General features: G+C 30.7%; 1 protein-coding gene across 2 annotated transcripts in view; it reads left to right on the forward strand.

The window, feature by feature from the left end:
* Positions 1-19,515, forward strand: part of LOC118181246 (nose resistant to fluoxetine protein 6-like) — a 96,963-nt gene that overhangs the window by 21,298 nt on the left and 56,150 nt on the right. For both annotated transcript variants that reach the window (XM_085822200.1, XM_085822199.1), the window contains exons 5-8: positions 2,029-2,177; positions 2,275-2,454; positions 3,163-3,256; positions 15,262-15,354. In XM_085822200.1, coding sequence (XP_085678326.1) covers positions 2,029-2,177; positions 2,275-2,454; positions 3,163-3,256; positions 15,262-15,354 — 516 coding nt within the window. The remainder of the gene's footprint in view (positions 1-2,028; positions 2,178-2,274; positions 2,455-3,162; positions 3,257-15,261; positions 15,355-19,515) is intronic.

A 19,515-nucleotide genomic window follows, 5' to 3' on the forward strand; every position in this document is an offset into this window, starting at 1 on the left:
AATAAGAATATGTGCTAAGAACTTGGCATTGTTTAATCGTCTTTGATAACTTTTCTCTTACATCACACCATTAGTGCCAAGAACTTATATTGCATCTTTATGAAACTGAATATAGAAAAATCATTATAAAATTAATTCCTTTCCTTATATATAATTTTTAGAAAATTATATGGCTATATTCCTGTATTTCTGTTAGCCAATGTATGATATAAATCAATGCTGTTTCTCTTAAAAAAAATAATTTCCAAGTTCTAAGTTTACAAAAATTAACTACTTAGCTGTTTATATTTAAGAATAAAAAAAGAAAATAATTACTTTTCACTTCTCATATTTTTAAATAACTGCAATGCTAAAATGGGGTTAAGCCTAAAATTGTAATTTTTTTAAAGGTCGAAATTTTAATTAATTTTTTTAAGAATTGGGTTTGAATGAAAGTTTCCCCATCACCACAAATGTTGTTGAAAACAATTCGTGTTGCCATGTTTAATCATATTTTGTCAAATGATTTTTGGCATTTGAAAGAAAAAGACTTGCTTTAAAACATTGGGCTGTGAAATTTGTGAAAAAAATATCATTATCATTAAGTACATGGTGCCTGAAATGGAACTATCATACTACCAGATTAGAACCATCATTTACTTCCAAAAAAGTTGCAAAAAGTCAGCTACAGAATGTCACCAAATTATGGATACAGCTTTAGGTACTAATTTTGTATCAGATACACTGTGAAGGTTTGGTACCGAAAATTCAAAAACGAGGACATTCAAGAAGCAGAGCGCTGTGGCCAACCTACTGATGTTGATGAGGCTCACCTGCAGGAACTTGTGGAAGATCAGTATGCAACCACTCGAGAGCTTGCTAAGGACTTAGAGGTTAATGCCATGTCTATTAGTCGTGGTATGCATCACATAAACTTGACATACAAGTCAATCACTGGGTGCCACATGAGTTGACTTAAGCAAATAAGGACAGACATGTTCGGGCCTGCACTAATCTGCTCAAATATTACTGCAAGGACAAATATCTGGACCAGATCGTTACTTGAAATGAAAAGTGGATTTACCTCAACAGCACAGGCCGAAAAGTGGGTTGGTCTCTGCCTGGTGAGGCCATTGGCAGCTTTGCAAAGTGCAATTTGACTAACAGAATGATCATGCTTTGTATCTGGTGGGATTGCTGTGGTATTGCCCACAAAGGGTATCTGGAAAAAAGGTAAAACCCTCAACAGTAAGGTGTACACTAAGATGCTAGTACGTGTTGATGCTGCTATCAAGGAAAAACGTCGAACTAACTTCGCCCCCAAAACGTGATATTCCATCAAGATAATGCAAGATCATATGTGTCTGCATTCACCAGCTGGACTCAAATGGGATCTTTTGCCACATCCATCATATAGCCCTGACATTGTTCTATCGGACTTCTACCTTTTTTCACATCTACAGCTACGTATTGCTGGTGCTATATTCCATTTTGCACAGGACATTGAAATGAGGTTTATCTGCTTTTGGACTCACGGCCACCAAGTTTCTAGGCTGAAGGCATTAAAAAACCACCAAAATATTGCAACACATTTGCTACATGCTGGTGGTGATTACTACCCACACTATAGGTACTGCTTTCATGTTGTTGTTTTTTTAAACTTTATTAAGAACGTTTTTTGGCAGAAAACTTCATTACAACCATATATTTGATATAGTCATTAAATATTCTAGTTTGAGCATTCAAAGCAATTGTTGCATTTATCAATTCATAAATATTAAAGAAATGCTTTACAATTTGCGTAACGTAATGCAGTTACAAAAGTTCAACTGACTAGATGAAAATTTATTGAAATCTCAAATTTAACAAATGTGTGCTGAGATATATAATCTTAATCAGATTATTTTAGAACATTCTGAATGAATTATGTGCTTTAATTTTTGTGATATTATATCATTATAATCATAGACATTGTATTTATTCTTTTCATAAAGTGTTCATAAACATTACTGTGCTTGTGTATTTTATGTAAATATAACTCATTTTCAGGTGTGTGCTGTTACTATTCGTGGCTTTTGCAATATTCGCTACAATATTAGACTGCCTACTTAATACAGATAATTCAAAAACTTCTTGCTGTGGGAATGGCACTGCAACAACTGCTTCTACTGAAGTATTGTGTGGAGAAAAGACTAAAAGTTATTATGAATTTTTCATTTTATTTGCATTTCTTTATTTTCTTTTCAGTTATTTCTGTGTGCAGTTAATTTTGCTAATTAATGATTATCAATTTAGAGCACAGTAAGGCTATGCAATGTGTATTGGCTTTCTCCTTGACAAAAAGTGCCAAGAAACTTTTTACTGTTGAGAATGGTGCACAAAATATTAAAGCCCTCCATGGACTAAGATTCCTGAGCATGACATTGATCATCTTTGGGCATACATACTCCTTTGCATCTCAAAATTTGTATTTTCGTAAGTACTGAATATCAAAGTTATTTAACATTTTGTATAGATTCTGTTTTATGTGTATTGTGTTTTATATGTGAAAGCATTTTGTGTAGATTCTGTTTTATGTGCAAAATTTCAGTTTGTTTGATCAGATATCAGTTTTGGTATCAGAAGAATATAATTCTCTTTCTTCGTTTTACCTCCTTTGCACAACATTTCTGAATGCAGCAAAATAGATAATATTTTATTTTTTTAATTCTCATATTGTTCATTAATATTTCTTAATAATTAATATGCTTTAAAAATTGAATTTAAGGCACATTATGCTTTCTTTCAAAGAACACTGCATGATAACATTGCTTTTTTGTGAGGAGGGGGGGAGGAATTCCTATATTACTTTTTATCAGATAACAATGCTATCCTCTTCTGCAATTTTTCTTTCACTGTAGAAATTTTTAAATTTTGGGAAGAAAGGGAAAGAAAGGTTTTTATAGTTTTGTTTAATTATGATTATATGAAAAACTGAACATTTTGTAGATTTTTTATGAAACGATATTTTTTGTAGATTTTTTATTTCAAATCTTTGCTAATGAAACTATTTTAAAGTGAATTAGTTTTCTGTAATATGCAACAACCTTAGTAGAATTTTATTCAAAATGCATGGTGATTTAATTTTTTAGGAGCTCTGATGCTCTGTAAAATGAAATGCTTTTTGTTTCCTTCCCTGTGCAGGTAATCCAAGAGCTGCAGCAGGTGCACCATCAGATTTTTCATCTCAGCTATTTGCAAATGGAACTTTTGCAGTTGATACATTTTATTTCATCAGGTTAGTGGGAAAAGCAAAAACAAAAAAATCCAGTTTGCTCTTTTTTTTTTTTTTTTTTTCTTTTTCATAGTTAAAAATTTTCTCAGACTATATGTTAAATTATGATTTAATTTATAATAGGAGTTAGTTATTTCTCAAATTTAGAATCTTAATTTAAATTATAGTGTTAAATATTGAAAATTGGTGCAACATATTAGTACTACTTACCATCTTAAAACTAGGTTTCTATATATATGAAATTAATTTTTCATAAAAACATAAATAAACTGAACCTTTTTCTTCTAAGACTTTAGTAGACTCCGTGCTAGGCTTAGCTGGGAGTCATAGCTGATTTATAATATCTATAATTATAGATATTATTTATAATATCTATAATCTTGCTGATTTAGATATTATAAGATTTATAATATCTAAATCAGCAATTCACAAACCTTTTGATCTGTGTAATCCTGCTTAGAATTAGATTCTCTAACAAAGCCCCTTAGGCCCCAACCTATATCTTACATGATAATGATGTTTAAGAATGAGTAGATTAGCTTAGCTTATTTGACTATGGCAAAGCACATGAGGGCTATCTGCCTATTGATCTGCCTATCTGCCTATCCTGGGCAGGAAAGAGTATAGATAGTAAGGATATATCTAAAGAATTGTGCAATGTCCATGAAATGAAACTATATTTTAAAATTTTCATTCTTACCATCATATTTCAGTTTATTATTGACATTGTATTGCCAAAAGGTAGTGATCGCTACCTTTTCACAATACAATGTCAACTAAAGATGTCACTAGATGTCAACTATATGTCACTAAAGATGCAAAAGCATGCCACCCAACACAGTATTACTATCTAAATGATTAGCGTGATGTACTCTTATTTTAGTGAACTGGTAACTACAACAATGTTTTAGTGATTTAGTAAAGAATTCAAAGTATTAAAATATTTCCATAATTTTGAAATTTTTAAATTATTGAAAATATTCAATATAATCATTTGAAATTTCCTCATTGTACTATGGTTGTATCTCACTATATTAAGCTTTTATAACTGTAATCCATTTATATTTATTACATATGTGTATGAACCATGGTGTAGAGAAAATGCTGGACGTAGTATATATAATGCAAAAGTGATCATATGGACATTTTTTAAGTATATTATATTGCAAATACTTTTTTGAGTATTATCTGTTCAGAAGCTAAATAATTTTGCTTTCATTTTATAGAATTTAGTATTTAAAGACACTTTACATTTTTCCAAATTTTCTAAATTGTATTAAAATCTTAGTTCTTATTATAAATTATTAAAAATTTAATGTTATTTCTTAATTTAATATCTGTTCCCCCCTCTTTCAAAATAGAAATATTTCAAAAAAATATTCTTTGGCTTGCAATGTTTATAATAACTATATTTCTTATAATGATAACTATATTTCTTAACTTAATACCTTCCCCTCCCCATTCTAAACAGAAATACTGTAAAAAAATGCTATTTGGCCTGGAATATTTTTTTAACAGTTTAGCTTTTAATACTGTTTTCTGTTGTCCATTTCTTTCTTCCTTAATTGCTTTCCTTCCAGAAAAAGAGCTAAATTATTTTGATAATTGGAGGAAAGAAAAACCGTTTTAGTACTAGATTTATAGGATATTTACCTATTTTATTATCTTGTTATATAACGAAATGTCTCGTTTTGAGTTAAAAGTTTTTATAAATCAACACAATCATAGTTTCCAAATTAATTAACTACATAAAACAATTATTGTTAACAAAGCTGACTTTTGGAAAATCTGTATTACTCACTTCTGAGAATATACACTATACTATGACCTTCATAGCAATGCTTAAATACTATTCATAGCTCATACGTTAAACTGAATGAAATACATTAAACTTATGTGTTAAAGTTCACAAGTTCTTTATTTAATCAACACATATGGAGAGTAAACACTTATTGTATACTGACTTGAATGATAGCAGCAATAATTAATATATAATAATTGAAGATAAATTTTAAAATTATTATTTAGAATGAAGCGATTATCAATGAAAATAATAACAGAGATGCATGAACTTTATAGAAGTGCGAGAAAAATCAATGAAGATTTTTTGCTATACACAAATTTCTGCAAGCATACAATGAAATCAGGGCATTTGGAATTATTTTAATATGATTTTTCAGAGAAAAGATGAGAATTCGGAAAATGTGTTTTGATGTAAATTATGTTGTAACATAAAATATAGGCATTTTTGCTATCCTTCTCCTTTAATATAAACATGATTCAGTTTTTTATTTAATTTAAATAATATGAAGAGATCATATTTTACAGTGCATGCTTTCAAATGTTATTAATTTAAACTAAATGAATCTGTACAACACAAAGCCACACCGTTTTTGGGTGAATCAGGCACTTGAAAGTAATGGGGCACAGTACTGCATAAATAAGTATTTGGAAAGTAATAAAAATATTTAGGAGAAGCAGTTATGAGATTAGTTTCAGATATTAAAATCTGATGATAAAGCCCTGACGCTTTACTTTCTTTAAAATACTTCATTTTTCTTTAAACTGGACTTTCTTTAAAGTTTTCATTTTATTTCTTTATTGAAATCAGAAAAGATTTCAAACTGTTAAGATGTAAAAAAGGCATCAATGTTTTATTAAGGCAATATGTTTCTGCCTATCCTGGGATCTTACATGATAATGATGTTTAAGAATGAGTAGATTAGCTTAGCTTATTGGACTATGGCAAAGCACATGAGGGCTATCTGCCTATTGATCTGCCTATCCTGGGCAGGAAAGAATATAGATAGTAAGGATATATCTAAAGAATTGTGCAATGTCCATGAAATGAAACTATATTTTAAAATTTTCATTTTTTACCATCATATTTCAGTTTATTATTGACATTGTATTGCCAAAAGGTAGTGATCGCTACCTTTTCACAATACAACGTCAACTAAAGATGTCACTATATGTCAACTATATGTCACTAAAGATGCAAAAGCATGCCACCCAACACAGTATTACTATCTAAATGATTAGCGTGATGTACTCTTATTTTAGTGAACTGGTAACTACAACAATGTTTTAGTGATTTAGTAAAGAATTCAAAGTGGAAAGATTAAAAGGCAATATGTTTTAGTAATGATATTATAGTTTTTTACTAGATGGGAATTAAAGAAACAGTTTCCTTAGTATACTTTTAACTGAAGAGAAATAGATTATTTGATTTCTTTAATATAAAAAATAGGTTTTAATTTACTTTTAGCACAGTAAGTATGAACACGTTTATGCCTTTGATTTTAGAATGTATGCAATTAAAACTGAATTTCAGTTATTTACTTAAGTTCAGATTGAAATTGGCTGTATTTATGAAAATAAAAGTAATTCCACTACTTAATTTTGTATTAATAAATTTGCAACTTTTGTTAAAATTAAGAGATAACAAAAATATAAAACTCCTCCTCTTACATTAAAAGAAATATTTGCTTGTCCTTCAGTATAATACAGCACAATTATGTGGAGTTTTCAGAACCTTCGATTGACTCTCCAGGAATTGGCTTTCTGTTATAAAATTCCCAAACAAATTTATTTGTTTATTTAAAAGCGGCAAAGAATTGAGGTCTGTCCCAATAAAAAGATTCCATTAAGTTATATTTTACCTTAAAATCAGTTTTTCTTCCCCTGTATGTCAAAAATTTCACTTTAATTAATCAGTGTTTTATAATATGCAGATTTCCAAGTTTCCAATGAAATCTTTTCAATGTCTATTCTGCAAGTGATACATTAAAGCAAAACTAGATGTGATAAGGTTAGATAATTAAATAATAGAGGGTTAAATGTAATTTTTAAATTTATAATAACAAAGTAAAATATATTGTTTGCAGAAGTGAAATATATTAATTTAAAATAAAATTATTATTTCAAATCAAATTTATCATTGAAGCTTAAACATACATTTCGATTTATAGTAATTTATAGTAAATTGTCTGCAATAGATGAAATTTTCTTAAAATACAATTTAAAATTCGGTTTCTTTATAACATGAGTTAACTTGTACTTTTAGAGACAAATTAATATTAATTTATACTCTTTTTGTCAAAAGTGAAATTTTAACTTCCTTCATATATAAGTAACGATGAAATGTAATTTCATTATTTTTATATTGTTATCATTTAAATAATCTATGTATCTATTTAAAAAATTAATACCATGAATACATTCTATTAATCTCTCAAGCAACAAATACTTTTGCACAGTTGGTTTTCATGTTTTTCTTAATATGTATAGTGAATACAAGTACTTTCCTTAGAAAGGCACCCCTTCTCTTAAGTAGGCAGCCCTCATGTGTTTTGCCATAGTCAAATAATTTAACCTAAACTAGGAAATATTTTTCTCTAATTAAATCTCTTAATAAGGAAATTGGGTTACTTTACCAAAACAACTTAAATATATTATACGTAAAAGTGTGACATAATTTGTGAAAAGAAAAGATTTGACATAATAAATTTAAAAAATAATTTCAGAAATTTACATATAGGAAACACGTAGAAAAGTTGAGTGGAAAAGTTCAGTGTTTTAACCCCTTGTGGTGCACTATACTTTAAAGTCAGAATTTCAACAAAAAAAAAGTTGTATTCAGTCTATTTAAGCCTAAAGGACTATGCATGTAAAATTTTGTAAAAATTGCATTTACCTTTTAATTTTGTGGGGGTGTTCCATGAGGTGCAACGCTGCGCTGCCAGAGCTCTTAAAGTGCGACTATGCGAGCATTGTAGTGAAACACGAAAATGAGTAGAAGCTTTTGTATAGTAATGAAAAAACAATGTATTACATGTTTTGTACAATGTAAACAATGTATTACATGTACATGTTTTTCTGGATAAACACGATATTCTTGAATATATATGGATAAATGATATAAATATATGTATATACACAAGTCCTATGTAAAAAATATTTACATATTTTTCGATTTCTTAGCTTCATGAAATTGTTCAAAGCATGTCACACCTTTTTGATGGAACCACAAACCAACTTTGCAGGTTTTGCACACAAAACTTGTTTTGTGATGACTCAAGCTACTGACAGGATGACTCAAGCTATTGATAAAATTCCCGCCTTAATTCACAAAAATTTCAAGATGCTAATGTTAGGGTTTTCTTATTACAAACCACACCTCACCTTCAATACTGCTTTGTTTGAATTCATTTCCCCCAAAACAACAGAAAATGTATACAGCAGATGTTTCTCCTAAGAACAGATGTTCTGATGCATAATAGCATGAGATTGCTAAAGGTGTAGTGTTCACGCTGATGGAACACCATGTTTTATTCGATGATTCTGCACATGTTTTTTGTATGAAAAATTTTAAAAAACAGAGAACAGATAATATACAGTCATTAAAATTATACAGAAATTCTTTTTCAAACAATTTTTTTTTGTGTCACAAAAAAATAGAGAAAATTACTTGAAAATAAGTGGATTTTAATAACACATCATAGGTAACAATTCTGGGTCTCCTTTTGATATGTTGCCTTGTACTATTTAAAAATAAAGGTTCAAAGTATATTATAATGGTATTTTTATTCATTTTTATCCATTTACGGTTGAATTTAACGGTTTCAGAAGCGATTCAAGTTGGGTGTTTCATGAAGTGGAACATTGAGCAACAAAGGGTTAAAGTAATACACCATTAGTAAAGTTATAGTAATTAAAAAACGTGTTTTATATAACTAAAACATGGTTATGAAAGTATGGCATCATTTATAATGTAACGCTAAGTCCACACATGGAAGTAAGTGCAGTCAAAAGTCGTTTATCCGGACTCGTCGGGACTTCGGCGATTCCGGATTATCGATTTTTCCAGATTATAGATCATCAGTTTAAATCTCGTAAGATGGCATGCAGGAATTCTAAAATTAAAAATATGAAACAGTAATTTCTGAAATAAAGAACAATTATGATCTAAAGGGTATCAAAATTTACAAAAAAAAAAAAAGCTTAATATTTATTTGTTTACTTTATTAAACATTTCTTTTAATGTAAGTTGTTTAAGTTGCTTCATTTTATGTGATAATACTTTCTCTTTAATACTATAAACAGACATAATTTCTTGTTCAATTACAAAGTTTCGCTGTTCAAGTCCCGTAATTGCTGTGCCGAGAATACCGACTAACTTGTCAATCGAAATTTTTTCGTTTTCACTAACCTCTCTGTCACCTGCTTCATGTCTTTATCCATTTTTTTGCAGTAATTCCACTTTTTGTTTGATGGACATCGAAACATACTTTCGTTTTGTAGATCCTTTGGGAGCTCCAGCCTCGGAAATTCTATTTGACATAATCGAAAGTTCAAGTTTACTTTTATAAAATTGCTCTTACAGTCTGCAAAAAATAATAAGCCGGATCCAATTTGAAGATTAAGGAACAACGCAATCATCAACATTAACTGAAATAGATAATTAGATAATTTTAGCTTATACCGTTTGTTATACATAAAACGTGCAGGCGAGAACCTATTCTGCACTTGCGCACACGCATATGCGCAGTCATAAAGATCTTACACGCACGCGTAAAAGCCTATGCGCATGTGTCAATGCGACGCATGCGCAGAAAGTTTTTAGCTTTGAGGTCCGGATTATAGATCATTTTGGATTATAGGTGTCCGAATTAATGACTTTTGACTGTAATTATTTTGCGAATAATTTCGAAAAATAGCTGAACACGATGAAAGTACTGCAGTAAAATGCATAAAATCAGTTCTTTCTTCACATTATCTTTTAACATTAAAAACAACAAAAAGTGAATTATATCTACCAAATTAAACTCCCTAAATTAAAATTTCTAAGCAGTTAGACAAAAAATGAGAGTAAACCTTTGATAATGGCCCTTGCTTCTGAACTCTTTGTAATACAAATAAAAGTTAATCAACTGCCAGTATTTCTTTTTGTTTATAGCATTTAAACTACGCTTTTATTATTATGTATTAATTATTACTGATATCATTCACACCAATATACAATAAACAGTGCTTACCTGAAAATGTAGCACAGACGATGTGTTCGGCGAACAGAACTAAAAAAAATGGTCACAAAGATCCTTAAGACAAACAAACGCTATATGGACAACAAACTCTTTCGTCAATCTCTCTTAATAACACTAGATATGGTAGAATGTGAATTCATTCACCACAGAATATAGTTCAATGATTTTGAAGTACCACATCAATAAAAACTGTTAATATTTTTAATAAAAAAGAAATAATTAAAACTGCAAGCTATTAGCATAATAATTTATTTAGAAAGGTTTACTGAAACACATAGCAATGAATTGGAGGGTAGGTCAGCATGCAAGAATACCTCCCATTAAAGAAGAATTATGTGAGCAAGGTCAAGAAAGGTCAGGGTGGGGAAGACTGCAAAATTCTTGTCGTCACATTAAACGTTTGCTGTGACATGTATGTGACATCCGTACGACATCCACATCACAATGCGACATTTCTACGACGTTGAACAGGGGGCACAAATTTAATGTTAAGAAAATGCAACATTGAGAGGTCACTGCAATTGCATAGCAACTCAGAGTGCTGTATGGGATAGTATCATTTTATTGTGATTATTGATTAAGAAAGTAATATTAGGTGCATGACGGCTGATGAGGCTCTGTGTGCTGACTGTTGCACGCGTGCATTTGGTTCACCATCACTGATCTAAACGAATTGCCATAATCAGAAAATATTTCACAGACACAAGGTCAACAATGCATATGTTCAAATAAGCTAACTGTGGTGGACACAGAGTGCCATGTAGTGATTTAAAAAAATTCTAAAAGAATGTGTATGTTTGAGAATGCATATATGCAACACTTGTCTGGAAGATCAATGCAAGCAGCAATGCACCAGTGCATCACCCGGCTGCTAGAAACATTTGTGATGATGCATATATAACATATCCATCTGCCAAGGGTTTTTAGTTCAGCAACATGCCATCGTGAAGTGGTTAAAGGTTCTTCCAAAGTTCAATGAAACATACCAATTTGTATTACCTCATATTTTACATTATTCTTGAGAGCCTCATCAAACTTATTACAATCAATTTGGTTTTTAATGAGTTAATCATTACCTGGAATTAAATTCAAGCACATATTCACTCAATACTTGTTATTTGAAATTTTTATTGCTCGTTATAGAAGTGAGTTACAATTTAATTTTTTAATGATGTAATTATAGGGCACTGTGGGCATAAATTAAGACATCAGATAAAAAATTAATGCCACTGATATTTTAATGCAACTGGTTGCCTTTCTGTGTACATGTCAGTGTCTTGAGAGGATCATCTTACTCCACTGTGCAACAAGAGGTATTCATAGTGGCTTCCCATATTCTTCACACATTTGTATATAGTCTGTCTTTAAAAGGTCATGATCGTATTTATTATTTTCGCGTCTGTTTTTAAAAGGTCACGATTATATTTATTATTTTCACTATCACCTTTATTAATAAACATATACTAGTTATACAACTTAATTCATAAGGAAATCAAAACACAGAAAATTTGTGGAAGATTTGCTAAGGAATCATGATATCACTATGAACTTTTACTGTTAACTAACTCCCAATCGACAAGCCACTGGCATTTATGTGGGGCTAGAATTCAAGAAGCTTTGAGCAGATGAAAAGGAATTTCAAAGGATCAAAAATGAGTGAGAAGCTTCTCGAATGTTCAGTTCTAAGTAATGGCCATGAATCGTCTGCTCGAGGAGACACAAAATCCAGCTTGGCAGATTTCCAATTTAAATATAATTTTTAAATTTCTGTTTGATTCTATTCTTTATTTCTTTTTCTGCAATTTCATTTACTTTTTATTTATTTTCCTGGAATAGCCAAATAGTCCCTGTGAAGTGCACTGAACCCTTAGGGTTTCATGGAGCACAGATTAGAAACCACTAGTCTAGATTAAATGAAATAACATAAAAACATGACAAAAGATATTGAAAATTCTGAAAGCTTATTGTGATATGCAGAAAATGTAGCATTATTTGTATATATGTAGAATATTATTGGAATGTTGTATATGATTGCACATTGATGTTATTTTATTACAGTTTTGATTTAAAAAGTAAATGCTGATTTTGTCAAATCTCTAAAAGTTACAACTGAACCCTGTTAATCCAAATTAAATGGGTATCATAGCTGTCCAAATTTAAGACAAAAAGAAGATTTAAGAGAAATAAAAGAGCTTAAAATATATGTTAAAAGGTATTAAAAACTACAAAAGTTTAAAAAAAAATAGCAAAACTTCATAATCTGGATGATTTTATTGTTTTAGAAAGTATGTTTTTATTATAATGGCATTAAAATATTAATAATAAAAATTTGTAATTTGCAGACAGTTCGACATGGTTTAAGACAAATTTACTTTGAATCATATTCCTGGCTTGTCAGTTGCGTGTTAAAATAGTTGGGAGTAATTTATGATCTTTTTTTTTAGTTACTAAGTGTCCATTTCTTCTATTATTGAATTGTGAATATGCTTTAAATAGTCATAACATACTGATAAATTCTGATTTTTTATTAGCCTCACATTTTAAATAATTACATTTTTCTTTGAGATTCTTTTTTTCCCCTTCATATTTTCTTGCACTTTTTCATCATTTTCATCTTTGCCAGACCTGGTGTCAGTTGCCACTATTCTACAAGGTCCGCCTATTACTTTCCAGGACTGATGTAACTGTAGGAAAAGAAAAGTCGGAAGATGGCGCTAATGATTGCATATTGAAGAGCGTTTTCTTGCGCATGTGCAGTGCAATCGGTGCCATTCTGAAGTAAGTGGTTCTCATGCAAAGGCACATTAAAACGTAGCTCTTAAATTCCTGTTGTCGAAGTGAAAATGGAGCAAAAAATTAACATTAAATTTTGCTTCAAATTAGACAAGACAGCTGCAGAAACCTACGAAATGTTAAAACAAGTTTACGGTGAGGAAGCATTATCCCACTCAAGAACTTTTGAATGGTTTAAACACTTTCGGGATGGGCGCAAAAGTGTCGAAGATGATCCACACACAGGTCAGCCGCAGTCCGTACGGACGTCGGAAGCAATTGAAAAAGTTCGCGATATGGTGAAATGTGATCGTGGATTGACTATTCGAGTACTCGCCAATGAATTCAACATGGACAAAGAGACGGTTCGGCGAATTTTGATGCAAGACCTAGGCAAACGCAAGATTCGTTCCTCACCATTTAAGGGACAAACAAAAGCAATTGAGACTGCACGCATGTGGCGAACTTATCGACAATGCTGATGCTGACACTGCTTTCCTAGATAGGATAGCCACGGGAGACGAGTCTTGGTGTTATCAATATGACCCTGAAACAAAGCATCAAAGCTCTGAATGGTGGTCTCCAAGTTCACCAAGGCAGAAAAAATTTCGATTTGAAAAGTCCAAAATCAAGGTCATGTTAATCACTTTCTTCGATTGCGATGGACTCATTCGTCATGAATTTCTTCTTCCTAACATGACTATCAATGGACAGTTTTACACAGAAGTTCTTGACCAACTTTGAAACCGAATTCGTAGAGTGAGGCCCCATTTTCAACAAAATGAGAGTTGGCTGCTGCTACATGACAATGCCCACCCACACATTGTGTTGCCTGTGAGGCGATTCTTAGCCCAGCATGGTGTCATTGAAATGCAGCATCCACCATACTCTCCAGAACTTGCACCCGCAGACTTTTTCCTATTTCCTAAGCTGAAAAATTCGATGAAGGAAATAAGATTACAGGATGTCGAAGCCATCAAGAAAACTGTAACGTCACTATTAAAGAGCATTCCAAAAGAGGACTTTAAAACTTCTTTCTGAAATTTGTGCAGCCGAGCATAGACATGCATTATGGCTGATGGGGATTACTTTGAATCATATTAAATGGCTATGTGTTTAACCTTTTTTTTTATGAGTTATTCCATGAGTCCTGGATATTAATAGCCGGACCTTGTAACATGCAATTTCGCTTCATTCATAATTTGATACCCTTGATAACCTTCCCCCCCCTTCTTTGACCAAATTGCAGCATCTTCTAGAGACACTTTTCCACCGCTCTGACTCAGTACTTTATGAACATTGTGCATCTCTAGCCCAGTTATTTTAGACTTTCATTTATGAAAAATAATTTGCAAGAATTATCCAGAACTGATGTTTTATACTTTACAACAACTGTAAAATTGAAATTTATTGATGTTAATTTGTATGTTTTTCAGTTCTGTAGCTTTTACTAACTTCTTTTATTCACTACATAAGTGGTTGCTCCTAAAAAAGTTATTCACAATCTTTTTCTTATAAAGACATTTAACGGCATAGGTGATGTCCTGATCAATACAATTCATTCGTGACCAGTATCTAAATTATTAGTTGCAGAGTGATTAAAAACATATTGAAATTTGTTACATCATAAGAAATCTGGATCAACATGATCCAAATTAATGAAGGATTGCTGAAAGCATTCAGAGATAAAATTGATCGAGGACTTGGAAGATAAATTATGAAATATATATATTTCATAGATATGTAACTAAAATTTATTTTCTAAGTTGTAAAATCATCTTTTGGGAATCTGTAAAAAATCTAGGTATTAGGAAGCCTGAATACTCATTGAAGTCCAAGCTGTTTAATTTGGTAAAAATTTTAAATGTCTTAATACCAAGAAATAAATTTTCATAGACGTGACCTGTATATATTTATAGTAAATTCTGTTATTCTAAAGTTTTTCCCTCTCTATATTTGGATATCAATATCTTAATATGTATGTAATTTCAAATTTTAGGTTCAATATTATAAGTGCTTATATTTTGTTTTTATTCTACTCATATAGTAACAAAGTTATTTATTGTATGTTTATGTCTTTTAAATTTTAAATAATAATTAAATTATTATTTAAAAATTTTTAATTTATTATTTAAAATTTTTTAATTTAAAAATTTAAATTAAAAATTAAAATTTTTTAAATATTTTTAGTGGTCTTCTTGTAGCTTATGTATCGTTAAAGCTGATGGATAAACTTGGAGGCAACCTAAATTTTCTATATTTTTATTTGCATCGATACTTCAGGTAATTTTTTACATCTATATTAATTTTTAAATATTTACTCTTTTTGATTTTGAAGGTAATACTCATTACAGATGCTATTTTTATTTACTGTATTTAAATATCCCTTTTTTGGTATGCTATGAAATAAAATGATTTACTGCTTGACACAGTAAATAAATTATAATTTCCACTTTCTTCTTTTATGGCATTTCAGAAATTGAATAACACTGCTATCAAGATAAGTTTTACAGATAATTCAAAAAATATAATCCAATTTTGATTTAACACTTGTTTTGTTTGGTCTAGTTCAAAAGACATAAATCAAATGAAAATTAGCCTTAAGTTTTTTTATGTAATATTTTTTCTGTGTACTTAAAATAAAATACAGATGCATAATTAATAAGTGCAAACAACAACTTTTAGCATTTTATATATATCAAGTCTAAAAATGAGTTAAGATATTTTTTCAACTTAATTGTAATCTTGACTTTATGATAATTTTCAGTAATTCCTTAACGTATGTTAAATTAGGATTTGATTGTGTCAGTTGATAATAACTAAAGTATACTAGTATGCAACGCATAAGCAATTTTTCTGATTTGGGCTGTAATTCCACAAAATATCAACTTGGAGACATGAAGTTCGTACTATAGAGGCACAATACAATACTTAAAGGATGATGATATTATAGTATAAAAAATGAATAGGCTGCATCTGATACGGAACAAACAGAAAAAGGCTTTGTTGAAAGAATGGTGTTAGTACAAAAACTGTCTGGCCAAGAGGAAGAACAACAGACCAAAATGCCTTAGTAAGGGATATGACTTCCCTTAACTGCAATGGTTGTGTTGTGCTGCCTGTCAATTCTCAACACCAGATTATGTAACAGGGAGCATTTGTTTCAGTTCTTTAATGTTGTCTGGCACATAAGATCATGTCACCAGGCATCTCCCTTAAGTTTCTGCACATGTTTTCAATGGAATTTTAATCAGGGGAGCATGCTGGCCAATGCATTCTGTGGATATCTTCACTTTCCAAAATCTCCTCAACAACATGAGTCCTGTCATGCATTTTCATCCACAAAAACAAAGTCAGGACCAATGGCACCCTGGAATAGACATACTCGAGGAAGAGTAACTTCCTGTTAAATGAACCTCTGTTGAAAATGTGGAGCTTCATCCATCTGTTTATCATAATGCCTTCCCATACAAGCACACCAGGACCACCTCAACAGTCTGTTTCCCTGATGTTAGTTGGATGAAAGGCCTGATCTTTCCATATTTGCTGATGCCGATAATTGATCGTCAGACTGAAATGACTCTCATTGATGAAGAGGATGTGACTTCATTGATGAGGTGTCCAGTCTTTGTGTTCTCTACATCACTGTAAACAGTGCCATCGATGGGCTGCTGTCAATGGCATGAGGCATTCAGGACATCAGGTGAATAAGCCATTTTTATGAAGTCCTCTGGCCACAGTAAACTGAGACACCTATCGGTCATCAGTCACCAATTTTTCCTTGGTCCACCACCACCAACCTTTCTTATAGCTGTAACTATAATTTGTAAAGCTTTCCAAACTTGTGAAACAGTGCTTTTATCAGCTCCAAATTGTAGGGTGACAGATGTCAAACTGCATCCCACCTTAAGCTTGCCACTCATTCTACCACGTGTAAAGAGAGCCTGATATTTTCTTACTGCACGTACAATCTCATTTTCATTTGCAGAAGAATGCCTGGAAATATACCTTTTCTTCTTTTTAAGCTTGCTTGCACTGCACATGCTGACTCCTTAAATTTTACATGTCCTGACATACCATCTGACATCATGATGCTGATATTTACATAAACATCACCTTTCTGCTGAGTTGGCTTTTCATTGTACTGATTGCAAAAAGCTTTTTTCAATGATTTTCATGGTTGTGTGTAGGAAAATGGATTTGTTGCTTTAAGTTTCACATACTAGTGTATTTTGTGTTTAAAGCGTTCTCGCGTAGAATCATGAGAAACTTGAAGGGCTTATGATGTGCTATTTAAAAATGATATGTGAGAGAGAAAACCTGGTTCCAAATTGCATCGCTAAAGTATACTACATGATTTATCTATTGTAGATTTATTACTTTTGAGCTATGCTGTTTATTGTACTTCCATTCCCAATAAGTTACAAACTGCACCATATATATCAGGTTTCTCAGGCATTTTTCATGACCTCTTGGAAGAAGTTTGTAATATATTTTCAGTTTGACGTTTACATCATTTAAATAAAAACTTAACTTGCAACATATTTACCATAATATTGGTACATTGACTGAAAAACAAGGGAATATTTTTTAAGGTAAAATGTAAATTACTTGATGGATAAAACATCAGCCCAAAGACTGTAATAATAGCAATTCCAGTGGGCGTGTGTGTGAAAAGTATTAAAAAGTTATTACATTGATTAAATCACAGTTAAGTAAAAAGCAAAAATAAAAGTGAAAACATAAGACAATTTGCACTATATAAACATTGTAATATTTGTACTATATAAACATTGTAATAACAAATGATATTACTGTAAAATTAAACTCTTCTAACCTAACATTCTTAGATTAAAATGCTTCCGACATTAATCAACTATAACTTTGTTATGGAACTTTTTTTATTATCAAGTTAGAATTCTTTTGCTTGCTGAATTTGTAATTTTTAAAACAGAATTATTCATTCCTCTATGCCAGGTACCAATTTAATTGTGTTTTTCAACCCAGATATTCATGGTATGTGTTCTTTTTCTAAGTGTTATCTGTTATATCAAGAAAAAATAAAATAATTTTGTTTGGACTCTAGTTAATATAAATATGTTGCAAGAGAATCATTTGATTAACGTGGGAAGCATTTTAATCTAAGAATGTTAGGTTTGTAGAGTTTAATTTTACAATAATATCACTTGTTATTTCAATGTTTATCTAGTACAAATATTACAATGTTTATATTGTGCAAATTGTCTTATGTTTTCACTTTTATTTTTTATTTTTACTTAACTGTGACTTATCAAAATGTCAGTTTGTGGCACAGGAACATAGATTGAAAGAAGAAAAGAGAAGTGTGTACCTTTTATTAAATGCAGCGCAAAATTAAAAACTTATTTTTTTAAAAGAATGATCTCGTGCATCATAATGGTGTAAATTCATTACTTGAAGTTTTAGGACATCAGTAGCTTCCTGAAGAATGTAATGTATTCGTAGACCCCTCAGTCTAAGCAGTCCTATTTCACAATTGAAATGACTTGTTTATTTATACAATTTGCTCTTGCTGCAGATAATGAAAAAATTGCAGGAAAATGATAGATTGCTGCTAAAGGACATAAATTATAAAAAATTAATGACATGTCTGTAAACGCGTGAAAGTGATACCTTTACTCTTTGGACCACAGGTTATACAAAAAATGCTTTTACCTCAGAGTGTGATGGTTAGGACAAAGAGAACTATTGTATTAAAAAGGTCTGTCTAAAAAAAAAATGGAAAAAATATAGCTTTTGAATATATCTTCAGTCTTAAAGAGTGTGACCCTAAAAAAGTTTTTATCATCCTTTTTATATCAACTTATTAAATTCAAGAAATGTTAAAACACTTTAGTTTTGAAAATAATGGATAGAATAAAAGAGGAATTTCATTTTCTGAAAATCAAGTTCTCCAGCAGTTGTAAAGAAAACTAGAGTCTTATGTTTCATCCAATATTTTTACATTTCAGTGAATAATTTTAATCTAAGGCCTGAAAAGTTTTTTTTAATACATGGTGATGAATTCTTAGGTGGCTGAGTAGCAGCAAATTATAAAGAACTTGTTAATAAACTTTTGAAAAATTATAATGTGATATATAGTGTAAGATTAATTTTTTGGACTCCCAACTTGAATTTTTCACAGGGAAGTCAAGAGCTATAAATGATGAGCATGAAAAATGTTTATGTATTTACATATGTATGTATGTAAAATGGAAATTCACTATAAGACACTATCAAATTCCAAAATACAAAACAATTTCTTTTGCTCAGTTGCCATCTAGACAAACACTAATGTGATGGGAAAAGGAAGAGTGTTAACACTATCTGTCACCAACTGCATGAAACTTGAGAATTCCCTCTTTCTATGTATACATTATTCCATCAAAATAGATTAAAATCTGAACAATTATGAGTTCTTTTAAT

The sequence above is a fragment of the Stegodyphus dumicola genome, chromosome 8, assembly GCF_044657685.1.
Source record: "Stegodyphus dumicola isolate Sdum_Otavi_A_Nest chromosome 8, ASM4465768v1".
NCBI classification, from domain to species: domain Eukaryota; kingdom Metazoa; phylum Arthropoda; class Arachnida; order Araneae; family Eresidae; genus Stegodyphus; species Stegodyphus dumicola.